This window comes from Lonchura striata, chromosome 7 (assembly GCF_046129695.1).
Source record: "Lonchura striata isolate bLonStr1 chromosome 7, bLonStr1.mat, whole genome shotgun sequence".
Taxonomy (NCBI): Eukaryota; Metazoa; Chordata; class Aves; order Passeriformes; family Estrildidae; genus Lonchura; species Lonchura striata.
Genome location: NC_134609.1, coordinates 38,040,454 through 38,060,898, shown reverse-complemented (window position 1 = coordinate 38,060,898; position 20,445 = coordinate 38,040,454). Strand labels below are relative to the sequence as shown.

Here is a 20,445-nt window from a genome sequence, read left to right as displayed (position 1 = left end):
GAACAATTCCTAATTCCCAATATCCCATCCATCCCTGCCCTCTGGCAGTAGGAAACCATCTTCCCATGTCCCACCATCCCTTGTAAACAATCTCTCTCCATCTCCTCTGTAGCCCCTTCAGGCCCTGCAAGGCCACAATTTGGTCACCCCAGAGCTTCTCCTCTCCAGGTGAACAATCCCAGCTGTGCAGCCTTTCCTCCCAGCAGAGCTGCTCCATCCCTCTGGAGTTCCTTGAGGCAGATGGAGCGGAATATGCCACACTCAAAGGACAAAGCTACAGAGGAACCCACTGGCCCAGGGAGGAAAAGCTGGGATATTCCACTGGGACACAAGGACAACATCAACTGAAGCAGGAATTCTGCTCCATCCCAGCTTTTCTTTATGGTAACTTTGCTGTAACACCCCACTGGAGAGGCTGATCTGTGGCTCATTCCCATCATTTCCACACATCCCACTATGTGCCTCAGGGACCCTCAGAGCCCACATGCAGAAATTCTCTGGGGAAATGCCAATCTCTAAAGGGGACTCAGAGCCATACTCCTGATCAGAAATTTTGAGCTTTTTGTCCTAAATGTATGAAAATTGGTCATAATTAGGTCTCCTTCCCAAAAAGCTTCTCCTTGCCCTGCCTTCTCTTGTAAGCTCTTGGGAAACTGCTTGTTTCTTTCTGTGATTCCAGGTCTGGGTGTCCCAGTTTCCAGCGCTTCCTTCCCATGCACATATCTCCAACAGGAGGACAGATAAAAAGAAATAAACTAATTATTATTACTAAATAACCCACTGGCTAAACAAACTGGGCTTCCCACCACATGCCAAACAAGCTGCAGGCCCTCCAGATGCTCTGGCAAATAAAGAATCTGCTAAAAGCATGTGTAAAAGGGAGAGATAAAAGCAGGTAAAGGTCCCACACCCCAGAATATTGTTTGTCCTGGTATCAGGAGCTCACCAGTCAGTTCTGTCTCTGTAGGATCATTTTGCAATTTATCTGCTAACAGCATAAAACCAGAAAAGTCACTTGAGGGGTCTGGCAGCCAGGCTGGGCTCCAAACCTTTGTGCATCACTGGCAAGAGCCTTTGCTGCTCCCAGCTCTTATCCCAGCAGCTGGGATAAAATAGCTAAAAATATGGAATTTGTCATCCCAAAATGAATCACCAGAATCATTTGGAAAGATGCTGAATGCAAAGCTAAAGAATTAAACCGTGAAGGCAAGAACAGATCTGCACATGTGCACACAGAGGGTCTGTCACAGGGGCAGGTTTGGAACAGAGCACAGGGAAAATCCATCTCTCATTAACAAACTCATTCACATGTTCCTTTTTTCCCCTCTCACATCTTCATTTTCCTGTTGCCTCACAAGACACCATTCCCATTGCTGCAAATATAAGGCACAAGCAAAATTTAGAATCATAGAATTCCAGAATGGTTTGGGTTGGAAAGGACCTTAAAACTCAGCCAATGCCACCCCTGCCACACGCAGGGACACCTTCCACTGTCCCAGGTTCCTTCAGCCTGGCCTTGGGCACTGCCAGGGATCCAGGGGCAGCCACAGCTGCTCTGGGCACCCTGTGCCAGGGCCTGCCCACCCTCCCAGGGAACAATTCCTTCCAAATATCCAATTTAAATACATTAAACATACCTAATTTGAATCCATTCCCCCTTACCAGGAAACGATGCTATGACACAGGAAATTGGCACAGCCATAAAACCACTTTAAGGTAAGGAAAATTGTGGATTCATTTCTATGTGCACTCAGAGAAATAAATTCTGGTCTGTGTTCAGATGATTTATTGTATTTTAAATATATGGGCTCATGCAGTGTAATTGGTCATGGCATATTTTGCATGATGAACACAATAAATTGGCTTTTGTGGAGCTGTTCCAAGCAGTTGTTCAAGACAAAAAAAGTAATTAGTGAAAGCAGCGATTAGTGACAAACTAAATGGGGGAAAATGGTTTTAACCAAATCTGCACCACACAATTTTACTGAACCCTCTTGGATTCCAGCTCCTTCCCAGGACTTGTTGAATTGCCATTGCATATAAACATTCACAGACCACTGCACGTAAATAACAGTTTAAAGAACAAAATGAACCATTTGCATGGGAATTGAGAGCATTGACTTTGTGACCAGACAATTTTCAGCCCATTTTAATATCCACTTTATAAACAGAGGCTTTGCAGAGAGTTTAGGAAAAGCAATTCAGACTGGAAAATTGTTTTTACAAAACAGAGCTCACAGACAAAAAAAGGTATGAGTTTATATTATATATAAATTATTGGTTCAGAGAAAGGCTGGAGTGGGAAAGGACCTCAAAGCCCATCTCATCCCATCCCCTGCCAAGGGACACCTTTCACTCTCCCAGGCTGCTCCAAGCCCCATCCAACCTGGCCTTGGACACTTCCAGGGATCCAGGGGTAGCCCCAGAGCTTATCTTCCCCAGGCTGAACAATTCCAATTCCCCCAGCACAAATCTAAATTTCTCAGCACCAAACATCAAATCATCTCCAAACAACATCAATGCACAGGATTTAAAATGGGACCATCCTCTCCCTGTTTGCCAAGATAAACCATCCATAGGATTTTATCAGCAAGGAATTCTTACCTCTGACAAACACAACCTGGAATTGCATTGCATCATCTCAGAGCTTTACAGGCTTATTCCAGGCAGGCAAAACCCCTTGCTGGTGTGTGACATTCACATTGTCTGGACACAGAGACATAATTCTGTCTCTCAGGAGAAGCACAGAGAGAAGACAACAATCTTTATCTCTGCTCCTTTGTTTTCCACATGTGGAATGTGGTGTGGAGATTGTTTACCTGAAGTGATGGCTGGGTTGGATTCTGGTGAGGGTTGTTTGGGTTCAGTGACCAGCTGGATCCAGTTGTGTCTTGGACTCTCAGCAGAGTCACAATTTTGAGTTAGATAGGTAATAAGTATGTAGAATAGTATAGCATCTCTTTAAATAATACATTAATATCATATAGCATAGTTCTAATAAATATAGTTTTATCCTTCAGCCTTCCAACCTGGAGCCAGACATCATCATTCCTTCCCTGGATCTGGGGTTTGCCACATTTTTTACTATATTGGTGTGTGCTCAAACTTCCTGCCTGTTGGAACTCAGAATGTCTCTCAGACATTTTTAGAGGTTCCAGGCCTTGGTCAGAAGCGTTTTAGACCCTGGCAGACAGCTGGAAACAGCTGTGATTTTGAGTTTGAGCCATGGAATGAATTACCAACTTTGGAGGTGGAACAATCAGTCACAAAGGGTTAGATAGTATAGTAAAAGTAGTTACAAAGTAGAGGGGAAATTTTTTTAGTATTGTACAGGGCAGTTTAACACTTGTACAGGGGGGGTTTTTATTTTGTACATGGGGGTCAGAAGTTCTAAGATGGAGGAAAGTGGGCTGATCCTGTTCTTCCTCCTTCTTCCTTACCTCCATGTTCTTGGTGATGTTGGCACTCACAGATTGGTTTAGATTAGAAAAGCACTTGGTAATACAGGTAGTAGGTATTGGGGGAAAACTATAAACATGTAATACGTAATATATCATATAAAAGATAGCAGCAGCCCTGGGCGGGGGGAGAGAAGAAGAACACAGCAGACAGAGAGGATGTCAGGGTGTGTGTGTGCCTCTACCCAGGCCACTGAACAAGCAGCAGCAGCCCGAGAAGAAAATCTGGGGTTCCCACACCTGCCTACACATGGAACCTCTCCACAGGTCTTAAAATCCCTGTTCCCCAGCACCCATCCCTTCTGTTTCCAGCACACACCTCACAAGGGCTTGGAAACTGCAGGCAAAGGTGTTGCTCCAAACTGGATGCAAACCCAGAAGGTGCTGAGGAGAGTTTGGACAGAGGGGGATTTTTGGGGTGTCTGTGCAGGAGCAGGAGTTGGACCGGATCACCCAGTGGTCCCTTCCAGCCCAGGATACTCCATGAGAGGATTTGTTGCATGGGTGTGACAATCAGCTTTTAATGCTGATCAGAACAGTTCCCAAAGAGAGCAGGGAGAAGCTGAACAAGCCTTTCCCAATGGATCTATTCCCAAAGCCTCGCCTGGAAATCACACCTTCCTTATTCAAGGCTTGAACAAGCAATAAGTGGTCAGGATTAACTCCAGCAGGGTATAAATGCAGGGGGAAAGCCCAGCCTATCCCAAAGAATTCAGAATTCCCTCACTGGTGGTGACAACAAGAGGAGTTTGTACATCCAGCTGTGCTGTTTTCCCAGCCTCTGGAATCTGCCATTCCAATACACATAAATCTCTTGGGACATGAAAATAACTGCAGGATCACTGACAAGTTCAGATGTCTTTGGACTCAGAGTGAATTTACAGCAGTGATTCAGAGAATGTTTTTCCATACAGTGAGAAAAACTAATTATTCCCTCACTGAAATTCATCACTGTCATAAGAATTAATGGAGTTTGAGGAGCAGTGAAGTCACCCCGAGATGTTGCCTTAATTATCTCGTCAGTCTTTACGACTTTCAGTCTCTGCAGTGGTTAATAAAGGTTAATGCCTCTCCTAGTCCAGAAATATTGCATGCAACTAGACAAATATTCAGGGAAAATAAGTTGCAAAATAACTGCACATTACAACAGAAGTTATCCACAAAAGGTCTCCCAGACAGGCCACTCTCCTCAAGAGGGCTGGCAGAGGCTGACATTTAATGCAGTTAACCTTTACAGCCTAAAATTCCTAATTTTAGAAATGTGGACTTGATTGACTGTGCCTTTTGGCCCCAGGATTTCTGGGGTGTTTCCAGCAGACTCTGGAATGATCAGATGCTGGAATCCCTAAATAGCATTGGGCAGTTTGAGAAGTTTAGGGTATAAGAAGAACAGCACATCCCTGGACTCAAACCCTCAGGAGGACCTCTGGGATGGGGAATATTCCCCCTACTTCCACTAAGCAAAACTTTTGGAGACAGAGATCCCAACAAATCACTCTTGTTGACCTTGCCAGCACAGAATGTGTGTCCTGCTGGTCCCCCACTCCAACACCCCTGTGACACACGGCTGTCCCAGGCACAGGAGGGACCTGGAGCTGCTGGAGAGAGTCCAGGGCAGGCACCAGGATGAGCAGAGGGATGGAGCAGCTCTGCTGGGAGGAAAGGCTGCACAGCTGGGATTGTGCACCTGGAAAAGCTTTGGGGTGACCAGATTGTGGCCTTGCAGTGCCTGAAGGAGCTGCAGGAGAACTGGAGAGGGACTCTGCACAAGGGGGAATGGCTTCCCAGTGCCAGAGGGCAGGGCTGGATGGGATATTGGGAATTAGCAATTGTTCCCTGGGAGGGTGATCAGGCCCTGGCACAGGGTGCCCAGAGCAGCTGTGCCTGCCCCTGGATCCCTGGCAGTGCCCAAGGCCAGGCTGGACAGGGCTGGGAGCAGCCTGGGACAGTGGAAGGCGTCCCTGACATGGCAGGGTGGGAATGAGGTGGGCTTTAAGGTTCCTTCCCACTCAAACAGTTTTGGCATTCCATGATACTCATGTGGATGTGACATCAGCCTCAAACCTCAGCAGCTGGCAGAGAATAAATAGTGTTTGACCAAGATTAAATCCTCCTAGGTGGACATGCAGCTCTGAAGTGCCTCACCCCATCCCCAGGCTGGAACACAAACACAAGCCCCCAAAGCCACCAACACCCGATCCTGTCCCAGAACCAAAGCACTGGGGACTCAAGAATTAGATCAACAAGGACATTTTGTTTGTAGGGAATTATTTGAGCACATCTCCAACAGCCTGGTTTGGAGACTTGGGTTTGGAGGAATTCACACCACTGTGCATCAGCTCTCTGTTCCCAGCACACCCCAGAGCTTTAACACCCAAATGCAGCAGGAATTAAAAGAATTAAAAGACATTAATGTTGTTCCAGTCCTAATGTGGGGGCTGAGAGCAGACACACAATGAATTCACAATGTTCATGGCCCACACAAACCCACAGCAGTTCATTAGCTAAAATAGAACATTTAAAAAAGAGAGAAGGAATATGGAAATGAGTGTTTCTTTCCACAAGGAATCATTTCTTTCCCAGTTTCTGCTCTTATGTTGTTGAAGGATAAACTGATATTAGAGGACAAAGCTGGGAACACTTTGCCTTTATCAAATTAAAGCAATTACAAACTGTTTATGAAGATGCTTTCATAAGATTAGTTTTGTTCTCAGAAAAGAAGACCTAATTTACAAACTAAGTTGGAAAATTAAGATTGGCTCCTCCAAATTCACCATCCTCCAAAAAAACTCACTGCTTGAGAAGCTGCTCAGTCTTCCTGGTTGATCTCGGCTGCAAACCTTCCCTAGAGAAATTTAAAAGTGCACATTTCCACATTTCCTCTCCATCTTCCTAGCACAGAAAAGAGGAAGCTCCAGGGAGACCTTAAAGCACCGTTCAGTAGCAAAAGGGAACTTCTAAAACACAGAGAGAGGAACTATTTCAATGGTTAGATAGTGATGGGACAAGGGGAAGGGTTCTGATTTAAAAGAGGTGAGACTTATGGGATATTGGGCAGGAATTGTTCCCTGGCAGGGTGGGCAGGCCCTGGCACAGGTGCCCAGAGCAGCTGTGGCTGCCCCTGGATCCCTGGCAGTGCCCAAGGCCAGGCTGGACAGGGCTTGGAGCAGCCTGGGATGTGGAAGGTGTCCCTGCCATGGCAGGGGTGGCACTGGATGGGCTTTAATGTCCCTCCCAAACCAGTCCGGGATTTTATTAAAATTTAAAGAAAAGCCACAACCATCTCAAACCCATCAAAGTCTGGGGTTTTACTGGGTGATAGACTGGCACCAGGGCATCTCTATGATGAACACATCGATGTGCTAGAGATACACCAATTTATTTGGGAAGTGACCCCAGGAATGCAGGACTTGGGAGCACCCACCCACTAACCCAGCAAGAATGGAACCACTATTTTCCAGACACTAATGAGAAAGTCATTAAAACACACATTAAAGCAACCCCAAGGGACACTGTGCTAATGAGCCTGCTTGCTTCCATGCCTGGGTTTACATCTATTTTTTATACATTCCCACTGAAGAGACATAGAATATATTCCCATTCCCTCTGGAGACACTGCAGCACATCCCTGCTTTTCTCCTGCCGAAATGCCCTGCTCCAAAAGCAGCCGAAGGCCAGCCTGCCATGCCAGCTGCTCCTGGGGCTCTGGATTACCAGGATTTGGGAGAAGCACCACAGCAGTGTATGATCATCCTGTGCAGTGTATCCCATCCCAGACCTGCCTGCAAGCTCATCCACACAAAGATTTATGGAAAACTCGGAAGGAAATACATTTGCAACGGATTAATTAGGAAAAAAAAATATATTATCACTGATGTCTTGCCATTCTTTTGTGAATAACCAGGAGGAAATGAGGGCACAGCAAAGCCTGGGAGCCTACCAGTTTCTTGCAGTAGCTGATGGAGTGATGAAGCATTTTATTTGTCTGTAATTGAGGGGGATTATTTTAGTAATGAAGCAGGAGTTGAATATTTGCTGTTAAATACAACCACCATCATCTTCCCGGACTTGGAAGGAGCATTTCTTAAACCCCAAAAAACTCTATAGTAGCAGCAGCCAAAACAAGACTATCCCCTTTCCCAGTGCTCCATAAAGCTGGGGAATTAGTGAGCCTTTTTAGATATTACAATGTTTGTCAAGCAACAATTAAAAACGCACCAGCGATTAAGCAAACACCATAAAGCTTTTACAATTCATTTGAAGCAGGCAAATATTTGTGCAGCCAAATTAAAAAAAAAAAAATCTCAACCAACACTGAAGTATTTGGCTCTTTGAAGATTCAAAATCCTTCATTTTGAAAATGGATTTTTAAAAACTCCCTTTAAGACTCCACGGCTATCCAACCTGGCCTTGGGACACTTCCAGGGATGGGGCAGGCAGAGATTTTTTTTTGTTCAATCACAAAGCTGTCATCAGCAATGGCACACAATTATTATTTGCATTTACAGCCAAGGATCCCCATACAGTGCTGATTGTATGGGATAAACCAGCCCCTTCCCAGGAAGTTGCCAATCTCAGATATGCAAATTCAAATTACCCCAGTTTTCCAGACACCTGTGCTAAAGGGTAGGAAGGCTTATCCAAAATCAAGCTTCCAGAAGAAAGCACAAATCCCAACCTGAAATTGTGAGTTTCAATCTAGGTGTATTTTCCCTCCAGTAAAAGGAAATGCCATCCCCTGGGAAAGGTGGGACAACAGGGACAAGCTCTGCAGGGCCCCTGATGTCCCCACCCAAACTGAGCCATGTCCAAACAGCTCCAAGTTTGAAGCAGGAGAGGACTTTAAAACTGTTACATCTTACACAACACAGAACAAAGAGGATTTTAAACACTTTTCCCTCTTTTTCACCACTACCTGCAGTAGCCCTGAGCACTCTTCCCCATTCCCCTCCCTGCTGCCAGCAAGTGTTTATCCAGCTGTAGGGAAAAAATATCACCCAAAGGGGGGGTTAGCATTTCTTGGGGGGTTAATGGTTAACCCAGACTCCTTCCCTGTGGGAATCCAGGGCTTCCCTCTGGCTGCCCTGGACAGAGCCCCCAGAGACACTGGCTGTGATCTCTGTCCATGGAAAAGAGTTTTCAATCCTACAGCATGAATTACCACCTCTGAGTGCTTCATATAAGTAATAATTAAGTGTGGCACGGGTGCAAAAGTCAAATTTTAGGATTCTAGATTAGGGGTTCAAAGGGGACAAGCTGGAGGAAATTGGGTGTGCCTTGTCCTTTTTCTCCTTCTTCATGCCCTCCATGTCTCACTGTGGTGTTGGCATTTTTCTGTTGGTTCAGGCTGGGGACACACTGTCCAACGTAGGTGACAGATATTGGCACATTATTGTAAATGCAGCCCAGGGAGTTTCTGGTATTTAATGTTTGTCACATCCCACTGAGGGCAGAGCCCCACACGCTGCCCTGCAGGACAGAGCTGGGCAGGGCAGCAGAACATGTGAGAGATAAACAGAATAAACAACCTGGAAACCAGCACAGACCAATTATGGCTTCTGCTTTGGCAGCGGGGCTGAGAGACAGAGACTTTCTACAACCTTGGAATCATCAATACCTCAGATTCTGACACATCCCAAAGCAGCTCCTGTGTCCCTGGGCACAGAGGTGTGCTCTGGAATAACAGGAGGACATGGACATTGCTCCATCTCAGGAGATGCACTTGGGGAGGTTTAGGTTGGACAGGAAGTAAAACTTCTTTTCCCAGCAGGTGTCCTGTTGGAACCCTGGTTGCTGAGAATTTTAGGCTTTCTCTGTTACCAAACCCTGACCCCCAAGAGAACACTGAACCCACAGAGAAGGCTTCCAAAATTGAATAATAGAACTGGGATTACTATGGGTGTGGAGTTTGAGTAGAACTGTGTAATATCACATGGTAGTAAACCTAGAGTTTAAAGTTCTAGAATATAATAATATATATGGCAAGATAGAAATTTAAGGCAGAAGCTAATCATTCTTCATGAGTTTGGGTGGTATTGTGTAATTGGATAAAAAAATCCACATCACAGAGCATAAGTAGTTAGTTATTAAGTTAAAAGTAAAAATAATGTAGGTGTCATTTCTTAATTAACCAGTTTACCCTTAAACCTTGTAAAGAGAGAGATACATCTGTTTTTAACTTGTTAAATCATGAACTGTGAGTTCTACAGTAAAACTATAATATAAACAAGAACTAAAACATCTCAGTCCAAACAAAAAAATACCATCTCACACCTTTAATCCCAACCTGAAAAAAAATTAATTCAAAATAAATTAAAAATTCACAGTGTCCCTCTGGGTCAGGGCACCTTCAGGGTACCAAGACCTGTTGGACAAAGCCATGGCTGCCTGGCAGCCCCTCTCCCAGAGCTCCTGAGGTCCTTCCCAACCAACACAAGGCCAGGATCAAGGGAGCTGTCCGATTTCCACAGGCAGAGCACCTGGGCTTCTCCACACATAAAGCTGTTTCCTTAAATCAGCTAAACTCCCCAAAATTCCCTCAGTTTCCCCAAGAACAAAGCCAACTGTGCTGTGTTAGCAGAGAGGATCTGACAAAAATAAAATCAATCTGTGTTTGGGATCTCCCACAATGGAAGAATCACAGTAGAGCTCGGAAATGGTGAAGGATCACAAAAGCAGATGCAGAAGAAATTGGAAGTTCAAAAAGGGCTCTGAAAAGGTTCAAGAGACTCCTCAAGCAGATCTAATCAGATGTTCAACAGTCTTTAAGTGGAGAATGTGCCTTTCCAAGGAGGGAATGGGGGAGAGGCACATCCCAGCAGTGTCTCTGCTGTGGGGGTATCTGGACAAAGCCCTTCAGAAATGGGGCTGGTGACATGGACAAACCCACCACGAGGCATTTTCACACCCACCCAGGCAGCTCCTGTGACCCTCATCAGCTAAAGAAAACCCAAGTTTAAAAGACAGGCTGTGAGCTGGGTGCATTGTGTGAATTCCATCAGCCTCTGCTCCTGCCCTCTGCTACAGATAGGTCAGGCAGAGTAACCTCAGAGCTGAAAAACAAAACACAAGAAATGAAGATAATCCCATTTCTTCAAAGGCAGCCAGGATTTTGCCTTGTTCAGATCTCTGCACTTAGCTCCCAGTGCTGTCAGATCTTTTGGGTTCACTTCACTTCCCATCAAAAAAAACCAATCCAGGGTATATCCAGGCCATGTCAGAGGAAAAGACAAGACAGCTTTAAGGTGGCACCTGTGCTTGTTGCTGTGTACAGAGGCCATGCACTACCCTAAAAACACCAAAGAACTAACACAACATAGCCACTTCCCACACTCCTCATTCCTGCAGTTAATTAGAAAAAGAGACACTGTTTACATCTCATTTCCTCCAGCTGGGTGTCAGGCTCAGGCTGCAAAGGGCAGAGCTTCACCAAACCCATTTCAAACACTACTGACTTTGTTATTCTGGAGTAAAGGGTTTTGCAAATAACTTCAGAGGAGTGAACGCAGTTGTCAACATTTCTGTTGTCTGGATGGGTTTTATTGCATCCTAAAGATAAATAAAAGCGCTCCCATTCCAAGTCCATTCCCAGAGAAGATACAATTCATGAAATATAATGAGTTTTTCAAACGTGCAATACAGAGAACTTGTTTAGTGCCTTTTTTTTTTCTTTAATTAAAAAAGCCTATCTGCAGTTTTGTCAATTTATTTGGTATCCACATATTTTAACACTGGCACTTTAATATGAAATCCATCTTCGCCAAGGAACTTAAATGCAAGTAAACTACAGCCCTCTTGAGCATCCCAAACTTGAGCAAATACTGGCACTTAGGGAGCTGGGAAGGGGCTCAGCCTGGAGCAAAGGAGGCTCAGGGGGGACCTTGTGGCTCTGCACAGCTCCTGCCAGGAGGGGACAGCCAGGGGGGGTCGGGCTCTGCTGCCAGGGAACAGGGACAGGACAAGGGGAAACGGCCTCAAGCTGGGCCAGGGGAGGCTCAGCTGGGACAGCAGCAGGAATTTCTCCATGGAAAGGCTGCTCAGGCCTTGGCAGGGCTGCCCAGGGAGCTTTGGAGTGCCCATCCCTGGAGGTGTCCCAGGAAGGGCTGGAGGTGGCACTCAGTGCTCTGGGCTGGGGACAAGGTGGGCACAGCTTGGGCTTGATGATCCTGAAGGTCTTTTCCAGCCTTAGTGATTCCATCATAGGAATTGTAATTATTATTGGGATTCTTATTATTCCATCAATTTGATTATTGCTGCATCATTGCCACAAGCAAATGCATTTAAGGTCACGCAGTCAATACCATGGAGGAGAGCTCTGCTTTTACAGACAGCAGCAAAATCAGCTTGGGGTGGTTTCACATCAGCAAGGAGCTTCTAAAAGTGGCTATAGAGAACAGAAGGCAGTAGTTGCTTTGGTTCTGAAATACAAATTGATCAGTTCTGGGTCTGTTTTGGTGCCAAGTGGCCTTTTGCTCCCCAGTTACTACCAGGAAATAGCCCAGAATGAAAAATTTTATATAATGTGGGGCTAACCCAGCCCCCGTGCTGCCTGTTGCATTTTAATCTGGGAGAAGACCACGTGTCTCTGAGCCCATAAATTAATATTTATTGCAAATATTTCATTGCACCCCCTTGTTTATCAAACTCTGCCTAAAGCAAAGCTTTGCTGTCAACAGCAAAGTTCAGTCACCTCATTTCTCACAGCTGCTCTGGCCATATTTCAACCATCAGCAACATTTTCAGTGACATCTATAAAAAGGGATGAAATGGAAGCTTTTATGAACTAATTATCTGACATCTGCTGTTAATATTAGCTAATTCTTCAAGGGTTGCACAAAGTCATCATCTCCTTATAACCGTGTCAAGTGATGGGAACTCAGCTCAATCCACTCTGCAATTAAATCAACTTGAAAAATATCAACAAAATTATTTCCACAAGTATTCCAGAACAAGGGAAGCATTTCATTTCCCTGGCTTGGTGATCACCCTCCTTCTGCATCAGACACAACAAAACAGGCCTTTGTTATTTATTCTTACTCTATCTGCTTGGCCATACAGGTCTATGTGGTTTTTAAATGTGGATTTAACACTGAAAGTTTTTCCCAGAAATAAATACTCAGTCTTAAAGCTGCCCATGATGTCAGAACCTCCAGGTGTTCACCTGGAGAAGGATCCAGGGAGAGCTCAGAGCCCCTTGCAGAACCCAAAGGGGCTCCAGGAGAGCTGGAGAGGGACTGGGGACAAGGGATGGAGGGACAGCACACAGGGAATGGCTTCCATTGCCAGAGGGCAGGGATGGATGGGTTCTTGGGAAGCAATTGTTCCCTGGGAGGGTGTGAGCCCTGGCACAGGGTGCCCAGAGCAGCTGTGGCTGCCCCTGGATCCCTGGCAGTGCCCAAGGCCAGGCTGGACAGGGCTTGGAGCAGCCTGGGACAGTGGAAGGTGTCCCTGCCATGGCAGGGGTGGGATGGGATGGGACTTAAGGTCCCTTCCCACTCAAAGCATTCTGGGATTCTAGGATCCCAAAGATGGAAATGAGGAGGCACAGAAATGCTGTTCTGAAGATGCTCCTGAAAAAGAGGGAGGAAAAAAACTTCTGCTACACCTTGTCCATTGTCCTCAACATCATTTTCTCATTATCATTCCCTTGGAGTAATAATACAATCCCATTTTGTCACATTACTTGCAACACCTGTAAAGGTCACAGTAAAATACAGGCAGTGGAAGGGTGGCTTTAAATTATTTTCTCCCTGGATATATCCATTTATATTCCATTTATCTCTCACCAGGCACACCAGACTGGCTGAGCCATCCCGGGTTTCTTATCTCCATGTAATATCAGAGATTTTAATCCAACAGTTGAATATCTAAAAGTCAACTTTCTTCCAAAGTGTGTTTTAAGCAGAGCTGAACAAACTTTACCCTGGCTCCTGTAATTGTTGGAGGAGAACATCTGAAGGCAACATCCTTCTGCAAGGCTTTAACGAGTCTCTGCAGTTTTAATTGGCAACTCGCTGCTGCCTTATTTTTCCCCACAAATTATCCATGTTACCAAGCTCCTCGTAAAGCTCTGCCATTCCTGGGGCTGCAGCAAGCAGTGCAGAAGGCTCCATTAAAACAAAAACCAGCAGCTGAAAATTCAAACTCATCCAGGCTTGGCAAGGAAAAGCTGAGCTCCCGCCTTAATCCCTCTGCACCGCGCTGGGTTTTGTACAATTAGTGCAGCTGGCAAGCACAGCAGCTTGAGGGACTCTTGTGCTGCCTTTAGAGGGCCAGCAAAAGGATTTACATAATTTAGAGTTTAATAACTTCAGCCTCAGCTTGCCCTTTTTTTTTTTTTTGCTAATAGTTCTCCTGAAAACACAGCCCCATGTGGAGTGCAATTCCCCTGAAATCATCCTTACACGGAGATGTTCCTAGGGATTGTTTTATTTGAATTTTTGCCCCCAAGAGAATCTATTTCACATGTTAATACCCCTTCTGAAATAAGCAGAACATCCTTAGAGGATAGAGAATCAGTTCCTTCTACAAAACCCACCCTAAATCACCTGCAAAAATCTGCTACACACATTATTGTTTAAGAGGAATGAGCACTTCTGCACAGTATTAACAGCAGATTAATTTCACTTCCTTCCCACATATTTTTTGTTATCAAAATGCAGAATCTCAGCGTTTTAAACACAGCTCCACTTCAGCTGGGGGGCATTTGTCTTTTTTTTTTTTTTTGCTGACCTCTCACAGCTCTTTCTTCCAGCCATGTCTCTAAAAACAGGATCAGAGATATCATTTTAGGTGTAGGCATAACAAGTGGTGTTTTTCTCATTCTGAACCTAATTATTTGTTGGAATCAGGAAGCAAAGTGTCTGGTACTGCTTTGAAATGCAAGCAGCATCCAGGTCTGCATGCAGGCATTTGAGAACTCTGGATAATCAATACAGAGAGGGGAAGAAATTAGCTGCTGATTTGGATTTCACCATGTGTGCAATGGAAGGTGATCTGGGAACATCAAGGAACCAGAAAGCCTTGACAACTCCGTATTTGGAGCAGACTGACCAGTTTCTACCAGAAGAAGAAAAACAAAACCAAAAAGAAAACCCAAACCCTTTACTAATATCTGAAAATGTGAAGCAAACACTGCAGAATAACCAAACAAAAATCAGATGTCAAAAATCGTACATGTATCTGAAAAGAAAGCCACACGTCAGGAGATGTGTCCCTGCCTTCCCCAGTGTTCCTCAACACCCAAGGGTTTGCGTTCTTCCCAGGCCCTGCTTGAACTCAAACCCTACCCCTGCTTTTATTTAAGACTACAATAATAATAAAAAAATATTAATAGTGCTCCTGGGGCAGGCTTTTCAAATCCCTGGATTGCCTTATTAAAGAGGTTGTTATGAGGCAGGAGTCAGATCAGAATCATTAAATTTTAACGTCTCCTAAATTCTATTGCAAAGACAAAGCCCTTCCTCCAGTGATTTATATTTGAAGTTTGCTCCTGCAGAGTGAGCACAAGCTGAAGAGCCCGTGTAGACTAACAGCGAGTAATGACACTAAAATCTTTCTTATTTACAAACCAAAGCCAGGGTACACATAAAACCCAGTTCCAGCTGGAGATGTCAACTCTGCTGACACCTCATTATGGCCCAGCTGCAACACTGAGCTCCACACCCACATAAATCCATCCTTCACTCAGCCTCTGCTGCAACTTCATCCTTAGAAAACAGCACTTAGTGTCCTCGTAATGAACTACAGGCAGGCCCATCAAAACACACTCCTGACACTCTGGAGATGATGGAAAGCTCTCTCCTGAAAATTGGGAAGCCCTGAGTGTTTCTCCAAATGGGAGCTGGATGATGCTCCCTGACACTTCACCACCAGCGCCGAGTGTCTGTTCTCACTACAATCATCAATTTTATTTCTCCCAGAATAAACCTTGGAACGATCCAAGTTATTCCCAGGCTTCATGGAGTATTTACCACCAGTCACCTTTGCAGGGATTTACCCCGTTTATGGCTCATTTCCCAGAGGAACAAGCTGGTGTTTGAAGCTGTGCAGGACCAGCCAAGTCAATACCCTGCCCGGAGGGGATGTGAGCACCTCCATACCCTCAGCCCAGCCAGGGCGAGCTGCAGCAGCTCCCTGAGCTCATTAAAACCCCAACTGCACTCATTTGTGTGCTAACAAGAGAGAAAACTCCTCCAAGTCCCTCACTGGCCCTGGGAAAGGGATTAAACCCAGCAGAACTCTAATTACACAATGCTGCTGGGGAAGGAGCAAGGGACACAGCTCCTTTTCCTCACTCCTGCCCCCAAGTTTAACCAGGACAAAAGGATTTGGGACAACTGAATGCCACGTGCCAGGCTGCAGGATGCTCAGGAGGGGAAGCTGAGGGTGTGGAAGAGGCAGCAAGAGGAAAAATGACAGGAAAACCTGCAGTGTGTAATTCCCTGCAGGACTGCCTTGCACAAGCAGGTGGGAATGGCCACAGGAGCAGAGTGGTTCTGGTCTGTGGGATTCCACTCAGGTGCCCTTTAGATCTGCATTCCTAAGGGAATTCAACAGCAACCATCCTCTCACTGCCTTTTCTAGGCTTTGACCTTTCTCTCTGCTCTTTCCAGCCTTCCCCAGCTCTGTTTATCACACAAACTGAGTTTTTCACCATCACCTGAGGTCCCCAGCACTTGTGAAAAGGCAAAGTCTGCCCAGGTGAGCACAGAGAACATCAGTCATGTCCTTCAGCCCTAGAGAGAACAGCACATCCTGCAGAAAATAATCCACTTATCTGTTCCTGCTTCCTCATTCCTGCCCATTTGTTCTTTTCCTTTCTCTTTTTTTGAAGCACAATTAGGTATTTGTAAAAGGTTTTCTTCTGAGCAAGGACTCACACAGCTCATTATTCCAGCATAAGAATACCACTGGTGTGTATTATTCAAGTTTGTACCTCTTGTTTGGATTATTCTGTACCATCTGTACCCTTTTGACTCCTCCCCCACAGCACCTTAAAACCACACAACTATTTATTATCTGCTTCAGACACCACAATAAATTCTTGTCCTCAAGATCAAGGAGGACTGTGATAGCCTAAATCTGCATCTGAATTTAAACAAAACCCCATTTAAGTAATACATAACAACGTGATTTATTCCCTCTGCTTAATTGTGCAAGCCAAGCTGTTGCTCAGGTCATTCATAAAAGAAAACATAACAAGAGAAGTGCTGAGGAGTTTAGAGAAGATGGTCAAGTGCCATCCAAATTTTTTCTTCCTGATTTATTTTAGTCAGCTTAGTGGAAAAACAATGACTTGCCCTGAACAAAAACTAAGCTTGGCTTACTGAGTTCCCTTTGAAGAGTTAAACAGGTCAGAAAGGTTCTTCTAAGCAGTAAGAAAATAATTATCATGAGATTCAGCTAGAACTGTAAGGAAAACTGTGGTATAAGCATCAGGCTCCTCTGCATGAGCAACCTGAGTGACTGAATGATGCATTTCCTCTGCACCTCCTTCACACAGAGTACCCAAATTCCAGACCAAAAACCATGCCCTAAAGAGTTGAACTCACTGAGAAAGTGAAACATCAAAAAGAGGCTGCAACTCCCAAGTGAAGAGATGAAAAAAACATCTAAAATGCTCTTACTTTTGACAGTAGCTGTCCGGGTACAGTTGTAGAGGATGGCCAACTCCCCAAAAACTTTGCCAGGCCCCATGGTGCAGAGCTTCACTCCCTCTTTTGTCACTTCAACCTTCCCATCTGTGGAAAAAAAAAAAAAAAAAAGAAAGACTATCTTAAGAGGGCAAATAAGTAATTTCAGACATTTCAAAAGGAAGATTAATAGGTTTTTTAGATTTAGCTTTTAAAATTTATTTAATTTCAGGCCGTTTGCATGGGGCTTGGAGCAAACTGGGATAGTGGAAGGTTCCCTGGCCATCGCAGGAGTGAAACTGGATGGAATTTAAGGTCCCTTCCAACCCAAACCGTCCTGAAATTTCAATCTGTGAACAAAAAAAAAAAAAAAAAAAACAAACCACCACAGCCAAATTCAAAAGGCACTAAATGCATTACAAAAAGTACATATTCAGAAAAAGGTTAAAACCAACTATCACATGCAGAAACTTTTAACACTCAAGTGTTTTTTAGCAGAGCATTGTTGCAGTTGAGACAGCCACAACACACAGAGGGTCACCAAACAATCTCAGAAACTTCAGCCCACACACAGCAACACCTTACCAGGTGAGAAGGCTCCAGGTATCTGCTCACACAGAGTAACACCCATCACTGCAGAAGGCTGCAAGCATCTGCCCTTCCTGTTCCTCAGCCCAGCCTTTTATACCCTGATGATGATTCCCTGCACCTGTGAGCCCTCTGCTCCCTCTGGGATGGGTCAGTGCACCTGGGCCCTCCATGGCTCATTGTCTTCAGTGCCACTCACCTGTCCTGCACAGCTGGGGACAATTAGAATTCACAGAATTTTCAGAATCCCAGAATCCCTGGGTTGGGTTACAAGAGACCTCCAAGATCATCGAGTCCAACCCAGCCCCAACACCTCAACTAAACCCTGGCACCCAGTGCCACATCCAGTCTGTTTTTAACACATCCAGGATTGGTGACTCCACCACCTCCCTGGGCAGCCATTCCAGAACTTCATCACCCTTTCTGTAAAAAACTTTCTCCTGATATCCAACCTATATTCCCTTGGTGCAGCCTGAGACTGCTTGAGGCTTGAGACATTGGGGATGAGGCTCCCAATTACCACAAACTCTGTGCCCAAAGAGCATCTGTACAGTCAGGACATACAGTACACTGAACTCAGTGTGAACTTTATTTCACCTCTTAGACTTTCAGGTGAAATTTCCCCCAATTTTTTTGTGTTCAAAAAAGAAAAGATTGAGGTCTTTTAACACGGTACGTGAAAATGGCGGTGTAATTTTGCTCATTTTCCCTGAGAAACTAATCCCCGAGAGCACTCATCCATGAATAACAGAACTATCATAGAAAAGAAAATTACTCTGACCCGTGGCTATTATTTAATTCTCATCTCTCCACCCCCTGCCTTTCTGAATATCTCATTTGATATGGGGAAATCTGCTTTATCAGCTTACCTGCACCACGCTGGGAAGGGATGCGTGAGGGAGGGTTAAAATCCCAGGTTGGATGGAAAGAAATGAGCTCAGGACCAACTTGGGAGGTGGGAAGTGACCCATCTTTTAAATAATGGAGGGTTTGAAAAGCAACATTTCAAATACAAGAGGAGAAGGGAAGGAAGAGGGGACAGACATGAGGGGGCCACATGGTTATTCCCACCAAAAAAAAAAAAAAAAAAAAAAAAAAGGGGCAAAAAGGGTGGGGAGAAAGAGCAAAGGTTTCAAATCTTAGAAGCCACTTAAAAACTTCCCCTGGCATCCCAAACTGGGAAACAGCTTCAGGGATCATGGAATACAATCAGAGGATTGAAACACGGACTCATTTAGAGTAGAAAAGATGATTATTTATCACGCTGAAAGTGGCTGTTTGGTAAATTTTATGACCTAAAGGTTACCTGGGTTGTAGAGTGTAAAATGACAGCAGTGTTTTCTGTAATATAGAAGTAGTGTTGGGGGGATTCAAATAGCTTCATTACAAGTCAATTTTTAAGGCTATTTTTATAAATGTTTGATTCATTTCTTTGTATTAAGTATCAATCTAACAAGAAGCACAAAAATAGGTGTTTATCTCAAGAATGAGCATTATCAACCTTTAGTGGGGTCTCACACACTTCATAGATTCCTAAATTATTTTGAAGAATGTAATTTTTGTTTAATAGACCTGAGTTTCAGCAGCTTTTTCTGCAAAAAGCTCTGCTGGATAAAGCTCTGCAATAAAAACCTGCAAAGGAAATTATTTTACCTGACTTTTGGCTCATGGGTTCCAAAAAAAGACAGACAATTCTGAGCACTAATGCAGAGATGGGATCACAAGAAAGTACTTGTTTTAAAAGTAAAGAGAAGATTTTCCAGCACGATATTGGCAAGATTAGATAAAACAATGTTCTGTGGTTTGGTAATTAACGTGCTCTTTAATTACAATTTATTATCGTGGAGAAAGCCTCCCTTTCTCTTGTTGTGTAACTAAGCAGTCTGGAACATTAAACACCTCACCATAAGAGGCCCAGACCGTGAGCAAAATTCACCTCTTCTGGAATGAAAAGGTCAAAGGACTGCTGAAGGATTTTTCCCATTTTCCTTCCCTACCTGGCAGCCTATACAGGGCAGTTTTCCATGGAGCAAACAAATTGTCCTGCTGTATCAACCAGATAAAGGAACCAAATGGAATAAAACACAATATTGATCAATTAATGGAGATACATCTGCAGCTTGCCTTGGCATCTCCATCAGACAAACACTAAATAATGCAAGAGATGCTTCTCTCCGGGCAGGAGAATCAGAAAATGTTGCATTTCAGTCTAAATATTGAGCATTATTGAATTCAACATTGTATTTCATTTACAGCTTGAGCTGATTCTGGGGAGCATTAGTTGGCATACAAACAATGCACTTTGCTGTCAGCTGTAAGAAGCTATTCCATAACGATGGGCAATGCATATGATTTTTCAAATAGAGTGTAAAATAAAAATCTTAGTGTCTTCAGCTCCCCATTTCCAAGGGCTCCAGCCATTCCCTTTCCAGGATGAACATGAGAAGGTGACCAGAGTTAAGGGTCAATAAAAGAGATTGATACCTACACAAGCCACCAGCCTCCTCCCAACAGAAATAGCTCCAAAAATCCCTTTAACCACACAGAATTCAAAATATTTTGGGTTCTGCAGACCCCCAAGTCTCAGTTCTTTGGTTCTTTATCCTTGGACACTTCCAGGAATGGGGGAGCCACAGCTGCTCTGGGCAACCTGTGCCAGAGCCTCACCTCATCCTGTTGCTTTGTAAGATTTCTGGGAGGTTCACTAAAATATCATTAAATTGAGCTTTTCTTATGAAAAACTAATCCTAGGAGTTAAGTTGAAT

At 44.4% G+C, this 20,445-nt stretch overlaps 1 protein-coding gene across 2 annotated transcripts in view; it reads right to left on the bottom strand.

Moving 5' to 3' along the window:
* PRKG1 (protein kinase cGMP-dependent 1) overlaps nucleotides 1-20,445 on the bottom strand; it is a 380,420-nt gene that overhangs the window by 189,232 nt on the left and 170,743 nt on the right. For both annotated transcript variants that reach the window (XM_021537071.2, XM_021537070.2), the window contains exon 3: nucleotides 17,087-17,200. In XM_021537071.2, coding sequence (XP_021392746.1) covers nucleotides 17,087-17,200 — 114 coding nt within the window. The remainder of the gene's footprint in view (nucleotides 1-17,086; nucleotides 17,201-20,445) is intronic.